General features: G+C 33.6%; 1 protein-coding gene across 1 annotated transcript; it reads right to left on the bottom strand.

Moving 5' to 3' along the window:
- Positions 1-719: 719 nt before the first annotated feature.
- On the bottom strand, positions 720-15,749 carry LOC126777451 (UDP-glycosyltransferase UGT5-like; the record flags this gene model as incomplete). Its single annotated transcript, XM_050500460.1, has 9 exons — positions 15,255-15,749; positions 14,858-15,056; positions 14,557-14,779; positions 14,173-14,392; positions 13,404-13,684; positions 1,908-2,758; positions 1,607-1,829; positions 1,223-1,442; positions 720-996 (listed from the first exon to the last, which is right to left on the bottom strand). Coding segments are annotated over exons 1-9 (2,919 nt in total), but the record flags the coding sequence as incomplete, so codon positions are not given.
- Positions 15,750-17,252: the final 1,503 nt, after the last annotated feature.

The following is a 17,252-nucleotide window of genomic DNA, read 5'->3' as shown; positions in this document are numbered from 1 at the left end:
TATTAAAAATATATTTAACTAACAATATACAAATATAGGCATATTACAAAAATACTTAAATCTACATGTAAACCGTTCAAAATTTATTTTTCCCTAGCTTAGTTTAAGACAAAATAAGTAAGTCTTTGGAAATATATGCAAAAATGTGACAAACAATGGCACGATTACAATATCTCTGGCACTTTAATCTGGCTATTAGATTAAGGAATATAGCTGGAAAAGGTAAGATTTTATTTAGAAGTTTAGTCTCATTTTACAGCTATAAAGTAAATTACATTTATAGGCGATTGCCTATGAATGTCTTACTAGTCGGCTAAAGCCTCCTCTTGTTTTTAGTTTTCCTCACGATGTTTTCTTTCACCACCGAGCACGAGATGAATTATAAACACAAATTAAGATACACATAACATAAGATAACATAGATTTGTTACAAGGAATTACCGGTAAAGGGTTTCTTTTTCCAATCACTGGGCCGTCATGGCTTGCACATAGTTTGTCAAAAATGCGGACGTCTGTTTTATAAATTATATTTAAATTTTCGATAATGAAACTGTGCAGAATAGCTTCATGAGATATACATACATATAAATATAATATAATTTACTTAATGTAAATATAATATAATTATTTTTCACAGATTTCTCATTGTGATTAGACTTAAACTTGAAAAATTGAATCAACTTGACCTTGAATTTAATCTTTTAAATTTAATTAATTTTAATTTTCTTTTTACCGCGCAGTAAATTCAAAAAAAATCTTATTATAAACACAATAACTACAAGAGATAAAATTAATGCAATAAAAACTACTGACAGAACAATGAATACTAATTCCATCTCGAAATACTGAGCGAGTGAAATATTAGCTGTTGGAGGACGTAACTGTTTCGCTCCACCGTGTCTTATCATGTATTCGATCCACCATATGGATCGTTGTAATGGAGTTTCTGGTTGGTCACGCATTAATTCCCGAAGCTTGATAATATTTTGACGATAGCTGAAAATGATAATTAAGAATATTCAATCATTAAGTTAAACTGAAAATTGTCATATACAATCGAGTATATACTTAATTGATTTGCGCTTAATTAATCTGTGCTTGAGAATCAATTATGTTGACATGTTAATTACATTGCTTAAAAATAATTGTGACAGTTGCACAAAAATAATTTTATAGTCACTTGACTAAAACTTATTTTATTTACAATTAATAATGTATTCACCTTTTATCATTGATAACTGTTTCAATAGCATTCTTAAGTTTATCCTCGGTTAATGTTCCAATCTCAAGATTCATACCGATCCCATGTTTTACATATTTATCTGCGTTATACCATTGATCTCCTAACATTGGTATAGCAACGAGAGGAACTCCAGCGGTTATAGCCTCGTCAGTGGATTGAAGTCCAGCTTGGGTAACAAACAGTTTTATTTTTGGGTGTCCTGTAAAAATGAACAATTTTTGATATAAAGAAGATTTAGACACAAAATGATTCCTACAGTTTCAAAATTTTAACTTCATTTTTCAGACTTTTCTTTCATTTTTACATGTTAGCTCCAACATATTATTTCAACCTATAAAATACATAGATCATCGAAATACTTACTTAGTAGATCAGATTGTGGGAACCATTTAGAAGATCTGATGTTTTTTGACTTTACTGGCAGTTCATCTTTGTCCCATTTCCATAAAACATTATAAGGTAACTTGGATAGCACATTTGCTATTACTTTTACCTTTTCTTCGGGCATCATGCCCGATAACACATTTGTACCAAAACTAACGTATATAACACCTCGTTCGGATGAATCCAAATAAGTTTTGAGATCCTGTATACACAAAGATGTAAGTTACATTAAAAATACTTACAACTGAATCTTTAAAAATAGTAACCCGACATTACAAACCTCTGGTAATTCCTTTTCAGGTAACTGATGAATTCCACCCATATACACAACACCAGGTGGCACAGGCTGATTGTCTGCCCAAATAGGATGTATATTTAAAAATAACATATGAACATTGTCATATAATTCACTCAAAGGTGGCACATCTGGGCCAAAATTCTCTTTTAACATTGCATTTTCATCAGCCTCACTCATATATATTTTGTATTCTAACGAATAATGTATGTACAAATTATTTAACTTTTCCCAGAAAGTAAGGTTATAAAGTTTGAATTGCATCATTGTTGGATATAAAATAGGATGTGTCGCTGAACCCATGACGGCATGGTTATTAAACATGGCGACTAATGAACTTACCAAGATAATCGGTGCTTTAAATATATGAGAATAAACAATTGCAGGTCGAATGGCAGCTTCAAGCAATATGATGTCAAACTTATTGTTCTTATTTGCTATCAACTCTTGTACTTCAGGGGATTTTAGATGTGTGAGAAAAATTATTGCAGGCATGTCTGTCCTTTGTCTAAATTTACTTATATTTTCGTTAACCTTGTATTTATTTTGTAAGTTACTTTTCCAAGTTGAATAAGCTATATCGTGAATATCGATCTCTGTAAGGTTTGCAGGCGCCTCTCCTTTTTGGAAAGCAGGATTCGGCGTTATCACTGTCACTTCATGTCCTCTTTTAACAAGTTCTAGAGTAATCGCACGAAAAACCACTTGATGGCTAATAGAGGGCACTGGAAATACTGCTAGTATTTTTGCTGATTGCGTCACCGTAAGCAAATACGCCAAATATAATATTGACGTTTTCAAAATCATTTTCGGTTCGAAAGATGTTATAAGACTAACTAACAACAGCTACACACTAAATATTTAAACTAAAACCTTAAATAAAAAAATATCTTCTGATAACGATTTTTGTTACATTACCATACTATCTTTGCATTCGAATTTACTTATATTTTAAATTTATTTATATGAAAAAAATCAGATGATTCAATTTACTGCTTTATGAAAAAAAATTGTTATATTGCTATAAATCATTTGCAATACGTTGGTTAAACTACATCAACTATAAAGTGATCAAGATTTGTGTTTTATTAGATTTGTCTAGATTAGTTCACAAATTTAAAAAAAAAAAGAAAAAAGTGTAGGTCAATATAAAATAAGAGCTTTTTTAAATTACAACGAACGCACCAAAGTTTTTATTATTTTTATATATTGAAATGTACAAGGTCGATAACGTAAATATATTTGATGTTTTGATTGGTAGCATGAGTTTCAAATATTTTTTTTACAAAATCATGTTTACGATAAAAATAAACATACTATTATTATGACTTTGCATTATATTTTAGACACACTAACTTAAATATAAAAAAGAATAATAATAATATAGTAGTTCTCAGTGCGAGTTCATAATATTTTAAGCTATTCGTTCGCCGCACTTCTATTTTCGGCTGTGTTTTCGTAGATGTTTTATAACTTCTTCAGTTTACAGTTTATGTTTTATACTAATATTTATACCGACTTAAAGCCAGTTAATTCGCTGCGTTAGCCAATTATGAACATCTCATTACATTCAACTTCGTCGTATTTAAATAAGGTAACAGTGAAGGCCGATCATTCATTTATTCACAATATCCACTCAACTGCTCTCTGTTTATTAAAATTGAGATGAATGTGATATTTTCAGTGTTTAATTATAACTAACCTGTGGTTTTTAATCCTTCTTATTTTTAGTTCACGATAATAACTAACAAGTTTACCTTTTTTTTATCGAACCACTCTTGTAATCTTTATTTTATTACAATACTTTGGCGATGCAGTAATACTAAACAAATGATTAATTATTGTACGTTACAAGTGACGTGCAATCGGTTTGTGTTATATCGGGTAAATTATCTATGGAGATCTAATTATATTGGGAGAAAAAGCGTAGAATATGTGAATAGGCTTACATATTATTATTAAACGATAAAGATTTTTGCGAAGTTTAATTGAAAAAATCAATTGAAACAATTTCTTAAATATAAGCTAGTATGTATACACTCATATAACTAGCTGCTCCAGTTGGCTGCACTGGCGACAAGCGTTACTGCCCATTCTCTAAGGTAGATACATAAGTGTGTCATTTGTACCTTTTTTTTCACGCTGTAGAAACCTTCAGAAAGGTACCCAGCTCCCATGGGGGGATTGGGTTATGTGGGATTCTTACCCACTAAAACCACTGCGATGGCCGTCCTCGGCACGGATCGGGGAGGCTGCGGGATCGTGTAAATATGTGTCATTTGTACCTACTCTATCGTGATATAATGCGACAAGATAACGTAAGTATGTTCGTTTCCCAAATTATTGCCAGACATTATCAGCATAAAAAAATGAACAATAACCGTGACTATACATTTTCATGTGTTTTGTTGCGTAATCCGCGGGCGATTTGAATGGAATCCGATCTTTTGGAACCGACACACGCGGTGTCGGACAGTAACGTCGGCAAAATCGCTTCGATGCCTCGTATAACCTTGTAACTTCTTTATTAATGTGGAAAAATCCTTTTGTTTTGCTACAATTTTATTTGAGACATTTATGTCTATACAATATTTTTTGTGATAAGATTATTATTATATTAGAGTAAAAATAAAAAAAAGTAAAATTCTAGTCTCCTTCATCTTCCATCTTTGCATCTACGAAAATAATCCGTCACTGTATATCACCTAGACATCAATTTTACGAATACAGCTTATCAAACCTAGCCTACCAACCTAGCCTGATTGTATATTCTAATAAAAACCCAATAGAATAAAATGAAAAATTATTTCTTATTATACATTTTTATAAATTACTTTAAATGCAAAGTCTTTCATCGATCATATTCTATAAAACCTGATATCTTGCATCAAGTCGCAAATATTTCATACTTCAATTTACAAAGAACTAATCAAACTAAACAGTATCGTATATTGTACGATACGTACGTACCTTATTGATATGATATATTTAATCAAGTGTCTCAGTTTTTGCTACCAGATTGAGATGCAATTTCCTCTATCTACCTCGTCGTCTTCTCCTTATCTCGCTTAAACAGTTTTGATGATGCTAAATTATTTTATCAGTTTTCGATACAACATAGTACGATTACGTAATCTTATGGAGGAGCAATCAGAGACTCCGCTGGAACGTTCTGTGTGGTGGACGGATTACGTTTTACGTCACGGAACCAAGCATCTGCGTGCCGCTAGTGCTAATATTTCTAGAACACAATACTATGAGTTAGAATTAGTATCTTTAGTTTTATTTTTAGTTTTACGTATCATAATAGTAGTTACCGTATCTATGTTTAAAATAATTAAATACATCAAAGCATACTTTACTAAAATTTACTAAAACACAAATTCTTAATTTTACTTATTATTTGTATTTTATTAGATATTTTATTGAAATAAAATGTTGTTTTAAACGTTCTAAATTATGCTATCGTATGTCTTATACCTGCCTGCCCACTTCGGATGTAAAAGAATTGTTTTTTTTTTTGTCAAAACCATCATGCAACCTTATTGTGGTACCATCTACTGGGTTCAATGTAAGCCACAACTAACTCACAAACACACAAACAATAATTCCTAAATCAGGGTCATACATACGTACAGAAGAATTATGTATGTAACTAGTGGCTATTTCATAAGGAGAACTTGTTTTTCGATAATTAAGCGCATACAACATTACACTCCGTTGTTTTTTAGTTATTATTTTGGTTAAATTTCGAATCTGGTTTTAAAAGTTACATTTACTTATTACCAGTGAAAAAAGTAAACCAACTGTGTAAAATTATAAATAAACTCTCAAGGATTTAGATGTTATAAACAAAAACATTATCAAATAATTCTAATAACTCAATGTGCTTATGACCTACGACAACTCGCACTATCGAGACGCGATTCAAAATCGCGCTTCATCGCTTTAGTGTTCTCTGCAGTGACGCATATTAATAGTGACTATTCCGCAAAAGCGCTAATATCACTCGTCCTGTTATGTCATCGCTGCGCTTCATCGCTTCAAGAAACGAAACTAGCCTAGCACAACAAGCAAATTGACAGCGCTAACGTGCTTTTAAGTAAGCTCTTAAAACGTTATTTTGTTTCTTTACGTTTGAATTTTTAACTTATTCACTCAAACAGTAAATATTTTTATTAATGAAAATAGCTTAATACATACCGATGATGCTGATTGTTATTTATTATATAATATTATTAGCCATTAATAACAAACCCTAACTCATTGCAATAAGATCGCATTACTTCCTATTACTTCATACGTAAAACAGAATGAATACACCAAATATGACGAAAAATTGTGCAGGTTGTTCTGTAAATCTCGAAAGGAATACTTGGCTTGCCAGAAATGTAATGATTTTCATGATATTATGTGTGCTAACTTAACACCTAATAAATTTAGTTTAATGAGTAAAGAGCATAAAAACACCTGGATGTGTTCGTCCTGCCTAAGCAAAGTACAAAAGCGTGATAATACAAACACACCTGTTCGCATCAGTAGCTCTCAGCCATCAGACATCTTGCTCTTACATCCCGGTACTGAGTCTTCTAATGTTACCACCCGTAATAAAAAACGTCAAGGAGCTCTAGACAACCAAATAAACGCGGAACCAAGCCTTGACACATTTAAACGGCACTTAAAAGCAGACGATGAACCTAATTCTCCTATGATGAACTTATCTAAGGATGAAATTCGAAGCATATCGAGGGATAAGTTACCAGTTTTTTTTCTTGTTTCTAAGAGACTACTAAAATATAGATGCAAAAAACAATAAACTAAAAGAGCGAGTAGAGCAACTAACGATTTCTTTTAATTTTTTTGAAGAAAAATATGAAGAACTACGTACGTATTGATGTAAACAATAAAAATGAATCGTTAAAGAGATTAGATTCCGAAAACAAAGAATTAAAAAATACTGTCGTGGACCTCAGCGCTAGGCTTACACAAATGGAACAACATTCGAGAGCTAGCAATATCGAAATTCATTGTATACCTGAACACAAATCAGAAAACCTTGTTACGGTCACAAATCAAACTGCAAATGTATCAGAATATAAATTAAATGAAACAGATATTCATTTATGTACAAGAATATCAAAAATAGATAAAAAACAGTTCCAAGCCACGCTCCGTTCTTGTAAAGTTTGCTAGCCCGAGAATTCGTAATGGTTTTCTAGCATCGACAATGCTCTTTAACAGGAAACAGAAAGATAATAACGAAAAACTTAATACAATGAAAAACATAATATCTAGGAATATCAGGTGAACGGAAATCTATATATGTCATGGAGCACTTGTCCCCGGCTTTGAAATCTCTTCATGCAGCTAGAGCAAAACCTCTAGACCCGGACAATATACCCCCAATATTTTTTACTAGTTGTGCAAATCTAAGCCGAGATGGCCTAGTGGTAAGAACGCGTGAATCTTAACCGATGATCGTGGGTTCAAACCCGGGCAAGCACCACTGAATTTTCATGTGCTTAATTTGTGTTTATAATTCATCTCGTGCTTAACGGTGAAGGAAAACATCGTGAGGAAACCTGCATGTGTCTAATTTCATTGAAATTCTGTCACATGTGTATTCTACCAACCCGCATTGGAGCAGCGTGGTGGAATAAGCTCCAAACCTTCTCCTCAAAAGGGAGAGGAGGCCTTAGCCCAGCAGTGGGACATTAACAGGCTGTTACTGTTACTGTGCAAATTCTATATGTTGCCCTTTACACCTAATTTATAACGCATCATTGCAAAAAAGTATTTTTTATGATAAATGGAAGAAAGCAAGAATACTACCAACTCACAAAGATGGAAAAAAAGAATTTGTATCTAACTATCGGCCTATATCAATCCTCTCTACGATGTCAAAGATTTTTGAGTCACTCGTTCACCATTCATATTTAATCATGTTAAAAATCTTCTTTTTCCCTATCAATATGGATTTACGCCTAAGAGACCAATACTAATTTACTTAACTATGTTTCCCATCTTATTGATGCTGATGATCAAAACCTGCATGTAGATGTAGTCTACACTGATTTCTCCAAAGCATTTTTATTTATTTATTTAACACTTTTTGCACAACATATACATAAGATGAGAGAAGTAGGAAACAATAAAAAAAAGAAAATAAAAAATGGTGAGCAAAGGCGGTCTTATTGCTTATAGCGATCTCTAACACCTGTGGTGAAAGAATTTTTGTAAGAGAACAGGTAAGTGCATTTACATATAAAAAGGAGATACTAAATATTTAATAAACTACACATATCTACATCCTACTAACCACATATAATAATACATACATACGTACACATACACATACATTATGTATGTAAATATATAAATATTATATCCGTATCCGTAATTCCGTAACAGCCTGTGAATGTGCCACTGCTGGGCTAAAGGCCTCCTCTCCTCTTTTTTGAGGAGAAGGTTTGGAGCTTATTCCACCACGCTGCTCCAATGCGGGTTGGTAGAATTCACCGTAAGCACGAGATGAATTATAATCACAAATTAAGCACATGAAAATTCAGTGGTGCTTGCCAGGGTTTGAACCCACGATCATCGGTTAAGATTCACGCGTTCTTACCACAGGGCCATCTCGGCTTTTTTTTATTTATTTATAATATGTATATGCTATATATTATATAGCATATACATATTATATATAATTATAGAGTATAAAATTATATATAGATAATTATAACCTACATATTATTTCATGCATACATACATACCTTACTTGGAAATGAACAAACAATAGCTTTTCAAGCGGTTTTTAAAAATACTCAATGAATTCGACTGCCAAAGTTTGATGGTTTTTGCAGTAAAAGAGTTACTGTAGGTTTGTGTCCGGCTGCAGGGGGTAACTAGTTTATTATCATCTGAAGAACGCAGGTTGTGTGCACTATCGCAACCAAAAAATTTAAAGCGTATGATGATGTGTGATCGATATAAAGAATAGAGTAAAGAAGAGATAAGGCGTGTAGATTTCTTCGTAGTCTGATTGGCAGCCACTTTAACTGAGACCGATACTCAGAGACATGATAAAACTTTCTCAGACCAAAAATAAATCTTATGGCTATATTTTGCAGCCGTTCTAATTTATTTAGGAGATCTTCAGTTAAATCCATGTAGCAGACATCAGCATAGTACAGTATTGGTAAGAGGAACGTATTAGCTAAGCTGATCTTTGCCTTGATTCGCAATAGGTTTTTCCATCGCCTTAAAAAACCAATGATAGCGAAAATCTTACGACTCATTCCAGCAATTTGAGGCACCCAGGAAAAGAAAGCATCAAGAAGTAGTCCAAGATTTCTAACAGTCTCTTGCATGTGTAACAATTGGCCCTCAAATAAGATTGGTGGTAGATGTTTATCTTGGACCCTCGTCAGAAGCTTATTACTGCCAAATGTAGCCACTTGCGACTTTCTCTATTATTATTATATATTTATTTATTTCGAGACGAGCAACTGGTCTAGATGCAGTAGTTCTTATACCATAAATGCACAGCCAATATTTGACTGCAGTTACACTGGTTCATTCTCCCTTCAAACTGGAACTCAGCAGTACAAATGGTACTGCAATTTGGCAAGGCTAAACGGGTCATGTAAAACCTGAACTACCTAATTAATTTGTTTAATTTAAAGTATGTCAACGATATTATATTTAAAAAAGATTTAATATTTTTATACTTATCAATGATAACACGGTATCTTTACTGACGATAACATATTTTTGAGACCATCAATAATGTTCAATAACGTTGTTTTTTGTTTAAAGATAATTTTAGCTTATAATATAATAAAAAACTTTATATTTTGATGTGTACTAGCCTGGAGATGATCAAATCCATCTCAAGGTGTGTTATAAGCAAAAACTCGTTAGTGTTTTAATATCCTTTGAGACTTAATTTAATATTTTTTTGTTATATTTTTAATAATTGAAACCATCAACTAAAACACGAAGGCTACGCTTGTGTAGGAAGCTGGCAATCCAGGTGCAAAGCTGAGCAGGCAAAATTTCTGTGCCAGACCCTGTCGAAAGCCTTGAAAATATCGAGGCTGACAGCCAACGATTCCACATGCTTGTAGATAACTTCACCCCAGAGGAGTGTTACGTACGCTAGAAGATCACCTGTTGACCGTTTTGATCGAAACTCTTACTGACGATCATCACTTAGGCAGTGATCTTCTAGGTAATGGGTCAGTTGGTTCTTTAGTATCCGTTCCATCACCTTACAAAGCACTGAGGTAATAGCTATTGGCCGATAATTTACCGGGTCAGACCGATCCCCTTTTTTGGGAACCGCTTGCACATTAGCTCTTCTCCAAGCCTCTGGCACACATTCCGAAGGGGAGAAAGTTGGAACAGGCGCGTTAACTGGAGACAGGTCCACCGCGCACGTCTTCAGCACTATGGCTGGTATTACATCAGGACCGCTAGCTTTCCTTGTATCAAGTGATAGCAGTTCCGCACGCATAACGCGTTGCCTGATTTTGATGACAAGCATCGTGTGGCCACATGAAAGGATTGTTGGTGGCAGCGCACTACAATTATCGATCACGGAGTTATAGGCCAAGATTTTAGCCAGAAGATCGGCTTCCTTCTGCGGACTGTGAGCTAGCGATCCGTCTGGATTTCTGAGCGGTGGCAGCGAAGGTTGGCAGAATTTTTTTGCACAGATTTGGTCAGACGCCAGAAGCTACGGAAGCCCCTAGGATGCGAAACAAAGTCATGAATCTATACAATGCGCTGTGCATCTGCTCTCGTGTATGCCTTCCTACAGGACTTGGAGTTTTGTTGTAGTTTGCTTTCAGTGAGTCAATGTTAGATGCCCCGCTAATGCAGCCACGGTTACACGCGCGATATGCCACCTGCTTAGATGATACAAAATCGGCACATTCACGAGTGAATCAACGGTTACGAGTACCCTTAATGATGAGATCTGAGCTAGGAATATAGTTTTTCAGTCTTTCCCAACATGATCTCATCAGCAACAGCAGTGACACTAGCTGTCGGGTCATTCCCACTGAAGCAACGTTCCTTCCAAGGGATTGGCTGTAGCTGGTATCGGCAGGGCGGAATATTTGTGTCCCCGTGAGTAACAACATTGCTGGCCATGCTGTCTCGAGATGGTGGTGGACAGCGTTCAAGTTAGAGTTGAGTCCACGGATGTTAGAGAACTCGACCTCAAACATCGTAGGTATGGTGGGTGTGTGCACCGCTGAACGACCATTATTTCTTCTTTGTTGCGCTACGTGGATGCGGATGCGGATGGGCAATGTGTGGAGGTGTATTGCCAAAAGGGAAAATACACTGATCTGCCGGACGAAAGGGCTCCCGAACCCCCTCTGAAGTGGCTGCCGGTCACCAACCGGCACGACGGTCCACCCCGAGATTATACGTGGCCTGGTAGGGCAGCCTTGCGAGCTGGTTAGGCACGCTCGGGCCCCTGTACTCTGCCATGGGCAGCCAGCGAAACAGCCGTTTATTCTGATCTGCCTGTCCAGCAGGTCAATACAGTTTCCCCCGGCATTGGGTCAACAGCCGTCTCCACTGGACCAACACGTATAGTGGCAATGCTCGCCTCGGGCACTGGCTGTACGCTGGCTGACCTCGAAACGACTGGCTGACACTTAAAGAGTTTTTCACCATGGATACGGTGGTAACAAGCCAGACAGATGTTTAGCATCCTATCGCCAGATGAGCAGATCAACCATCTGCATCTGCATCTCAGATATACCTTAGTCGCCTCTTACGACACCCATGGGAAAGAGAGAGGCAGTGAAATGTATTCTTTCTCCGTCACTGCAGGGATGAAATATCTGTAAACGCTTGTACACTTAATTATAATCGCTATAATTAATAATCGCTAATATTATCTTATAGTATTTAATGAGCAATTTATTTCGTGTATTCAAATACAAATTGTAAATGTTATCATTTTGCATAAATTTCGATAAGAATAATTCGTATTGTCTTCTAGGAACATAATTTAGAGACAACGTTACAGAACATTATAGGTACACAGTCGACGAATTAATATAAATTATACAAATAAACAGATTTTAAAAGAGATAAATTTTGTTGTCACTCGTTCGTTTAACATTCCAGATGAACGTGACGAGAATAGCAACGCTTAGTATTACATCGGCGAACATTTGTTGCATTTATCTGCAATATTCACTATATAACTTACATTTAATTTTTAGTTACGTAATGACTGCCTACATCAAAGTATCTTTCAGTCTGTTATCAGTTTCTCAACCACACAAATCATTTACATCGTGTCTATGAAAATGACAATATTATCATACATATATCCAGCGTGGATGTTTGCTTGTGACGATGAGTTTTTTTTATACTATAGGTAGACGCACAGGTAAATGGCCCATTTGATGGAAAGTGGTCACCGTGGAAATGCCCATAGACATTTTTGTAGAAATGTTAACCATTACTTACATCGCCGATGCGATATCAACCTTGAAAACTAAGATGTCCCTGACGTTTCGCTGCCTCATTCACCCTTCTAACTTACAACAATAGTCCCTCACAAACTCAAAAACTAATATTTCACCTAAACAATTCTGTTTTTTTATCTGTTCTCATATATACTTAACAATTCGATTTTAATATAAACTGTATCGCGATTAATAAAATCAAGTTGTTTTACTCATTTTTTTGTGACATTCCACAGGCTTTAAAAAGATATTAGATAAGAGAAGTTAGATATATTTTTTCTATTTGTGCTAACTTGATGAGGAGGGAATGCCATTATAACTAGGATTTTTTTTTTCATTTTTGTATGGGTTGATTGTTTCTACTATTTTGCCATAATAATATTTATATATAAAAGTTGCTTTAGTAAAAAATTATATGCACAGACTTCAGGTAAAAAAAGAGATTTTCTATTGAAAACATTTTAATAATAATAATATTGACTATCAAAAATTCTATTAAAAATATATTTAACTGACAATGTACAAATATGCCTAATTACAAAAACACTTAAATCTACATGTAAACCGTTCAAAATTTATTTTTTCCTAGCTTAATTTATCCGCCACATGCAGGTTTCCTCATTATGTTTTCCTTCACCACTGAGCACGAGATGAATTATAAACACAAATTAAGATACATATAACATAAGATAACATAGATTTGTTACAAGGAATTACCGGTAAAGGGTTTCTTTTCTAATCACTGGGCCGTCATCGCTTGCACATAGTTTGTCAAAAATGCGGACGTCTGTTTTATTAATTATATTTAGGTTTTCGATAATGAAACTGTGAAGAATAGCTTCATGAGATATACATACATAATATAATTTACTTAATGTAAATATAATATAATTATTTTTCACAGATTTCTCATTGTGATTAGACTTAAACTTGAAAAATTGAATCAACTTGACCTTGAATTTAATCTTTTAAATTTAATTAATTTTAATTTTCTTTTTACCGCGCAGTAAATTCAAAAGAAATCTTATTATAAACACAATAACTACAAGAGATAAAATTAATGCAATAAAAACTACTGACAGAACAATGAATACTAATTCCATCTCGAAATACTGAGCGAGTGAAATATTAGCTGTTGGAGGACGTAACTGTTTCGCTCCACCGTGTCTTATCATGTATTCGATCCACCATATGGATCGTTGTAATGGAGTTTCTGGTTGGTCACGCATAAATTCCCGAAGCTTGATAATATTTTCACGATAGCTGAAAATGATAATTAAGAATATTCAACAATTATGTTCAGCTAAAAATAGTCATATACATACGAGTATATACTTAATTGATATGTGATCTGAATTATATTTACATGTTTTTTACATTGCTTAAAAACAATTGGTTAGAAAGTAATAATTTAATATTTTAATTAACAGGATGACATTTAAAAAAAAATCATGCAATTCATAGCCCGTTCAAAAAACAAAGTGAAATAAATACTCTATTTAATACAACAAATATAAATATTCACAATCAAAATCAATTCCTAGAAGTTATTTAGTTCCAAATCATTCGTTTGTTCGTATTATATTTACTTGAGGTTGGCGCAGTGTAATAGCGGCACAAAAATAATTTTATAGTCACTTGACTGACACTAATTTTAATTACAGCGGTTTTTATCGGCATATTTCCTACTCAGTATGGCTTTGAGACATTTTTACAGTTTAATAAATTAAAATAATAAATAAAATATTCACCTTTTATCACTGATAACTGTTTCAATAGCGTTTTTAAGTTTATCCTCGGTTAAGGTTCCAATCTCAAGATTCATACCGATCCCATGTTTTACATATTTATCTGCGTTATACCATTGATCTCCTAACATTGGTATAGCAACGAGAGGAACTCCAGCGGTTATAGCCTCGTCAGTGGATTGAAGTCCAGCTTGGGTAACAAACAGTTTTATTTTTGGGTGTCCTGTAAAAATGAACAATTTTTGTTATAAAGAAGATTTAGACACAAAATGATTCCTACAGTTTCAAAATTTTAACTTCATTTTTCAGACTTTTCTTTCATTTTTACATGTTAGCTCCAACATATTATTTCAACCTATAAAATACATAGATCATCGAAATACTTACTTAGTAGATCAGATTGTGGGAACCATTTAGAAGATCTGATGTTTTTTGACTTTACTGGCAGTTCATCTTTGTCCCATTTCCATAAAACATTATAAGGTAACTTGGATAGCACATTTGCTATTACTTTTACCTTTTCTTCGGGCATCATGCCCGATAAGACATTTGTACCAAAACTGACATATATAACACCTCGTTCGGATGAATCCAAATAAGTTTTGAGATCCTGTATACACAAAGATGTAAGTTACTTTAAAAATACTTACGACTGAATCTATAAAAATAGTAAACTGATATTACAAACCTTTGGTAATTCTTTTACAGGTAACTGATGAATTCCACCCATATACACAACACCAGGTGGCACAGGCTGATTGTCTGCCCAAATGGGATGAATATTTAAAAATAACATATGAACATTGTCATATAACTCACTCAAAGGTGGCACATCTGGGCCAAAATTCTCTTTTAACATTGCATTTTCATCAGCTTCACTCATATATATATTGTATTCTAACGAATAATGTATGTACAAATTATTTAACTTTTCCCAGAAAGTAAGGTTATAAAGTTTGAATTGCATCATTGTTGGAAATAAAATAGGATGTGTCGCTGAACCCATGACGGCATGGTTATTTAACATGGCGACTAATGAACTCACCAAGATAATCGGTGCTTTAAATATATGTGAATAAACAAGTGCAGGTCGAATGGCAGCTTCAAGCAATATGATGTCAAACTTATTGTTCTTATTTGCTATCAGCTCTTGTACTTCAGGGGATTGTAGTTGTGTGAGAAATATCATCGAAGGCAAGTCTGTCCTTTGTCTAAATTTATTTAAATTTTCGTTAACCTTGTATTTATTTTGTAAGTTATTTTTCCAACTTGAATAAGCTATATCGTGAATATCGATCTCTGTAAGGTTTGCAGGCGCCTCTCCTTTTTGGAAAGCAGGATTCGGTGTTATCACTGTCACTTCATGTCCTCTTTTAACAAGTTCTAGAGTAATCGCACGAAAAACCACTTGATGGCTAATAGACGGCACTGGAAATACTGCTAGTATTTTTGCTGATTGCGTCACCGTAAGCAAATACGCCAAATATAATATTGACGTTTTCAAAATCATTTTCGGTTTGATAGATGTTATAAGACTAACTGACAACAACTACTAGTACTAAATATTTAAACTTAATCCTTATATATAAAATATCTTCTGATAGCGATTTTTGATACTATCTTTGCATTCGAATTTACTTGTATTATAAATTAATTTATATGACAAAATCAAATGATTGAATTTTCTGCTTTATAAAAAAAGTATTTTTTTTATATTGCTATGAATCATTTGTAATACGTTTGTAAAACTACATTAACTATAAATTGATCAAGTTTGGTATTCATTACATTTATCAAGATTAGTTACTTCACAAATTTCAAAAATGAAAAAAAAAATGATTAGAACAATATAAAATAAGAGCTTTTTTAAATTACAACGAACGCACCTAACCTTTTATTATTTTTATATATTGAAATGTACAAGGTCGATAACGTAAATATATTTGATGTTTTGATTGGTAGCATGAGTTTCAAATATTTTTTTTACAAAATCATGTTTACGATAAAAATAAACATACTATTATTATGACTTTGCATTATATTTTAGACACACTAACTTAAATATAAAAAAGAATAATAATAATATAGTAGTTCTCAGTGCGCGTTCATAATATTTTAAGCTATTCGTTCGCCGCACTTCTATTTTCGGTTGTGTTTTCGTAGATGTTTTATAACTTCTTCAGTTTACAGTTTATGTTTTATACTAATATTTATACCGACTTAAAGCCAGTTAATTCGCTGCGTTAGCCAATTTTGAACATCTCATTACATTCAACTTCGTCGTATTTAAATAAGGTAACAGTGAAGGCCGATCATTCATTTATTCACAATATCCACTTAACTGCTCTCTGTTTATTAAAATTGAGATGAATGTGATATTTTCAGTGTTTAATTATAACTAACCTGTGGTTTTTAATCCTTCTTATTTTTAGTTCACGATAATAACTAACAAGTTTACCTTTTTTTTATCGAACCACTCCTGTAATCTTTATTTTATTACAATACTTTGGCGATGCAGTAATACTAAACAAATGATTAATTATTGTACGTTACAAGTGACGTGCAATCGGTTTGTGTTATTTCGGGTAAATTATCTATGGAGATCTAATTATATTGAGAGAAAAAGCGTAGATTGAATATGTGAATAGGCTTACATATTATTATTAAACGATGAAGATTTTTACGAAGTTTAATTAAAAAAAATCAATTGAAAGTTTCTTAAATATAAGCTATTATGTATACAATTATATACTCATATAACTAGCTGCTCCAGTCGGCTCCAGGTATATACATCAGTGTGTCATTTGTACCTACTTTATCGTGATATAATGCGACAAGATAACGTAAGTATGTTCGTTTCCCAAATTATTGCCGGTCATTATCAGCATAAAAAAATTAACAATAACCGTGACTATACATTTTTTGTGTTTTGTTGCGTAATCCGCGGGCGATTTGAATGGAATCCGACCTTTTGGAACCGACACACGCGCGGTCAGACAGTAACATCGGCAAACTCGCTTCGATGCCTCGTGTAACCTTGTTACGTGTTTATTAATTTGGATAAAAATCCTTTTGATTTTCTA

The sequence above is a fragment of the Nymphalis io genome, chromosome 23 (genome assembly GCF_905147045.1).
Source record: "Nymphalis io chromosome 23, ilAglIoxx1.1, whole genome shotgun sequence".
In the NCBI taxonomy this organism is placed as follows: domain Eukaryota; kingdom Metazoa; phylum Arthropoda; class Insecta; order Lepidoptera; family Nymphalidae; genus Nymphalis; species Nymphalis io.
The sequence above is the reverse complement of the archived record's forward strand: the minus strand, read 5'-3'. Positions and strand labels throughout refer to the sequence as shown.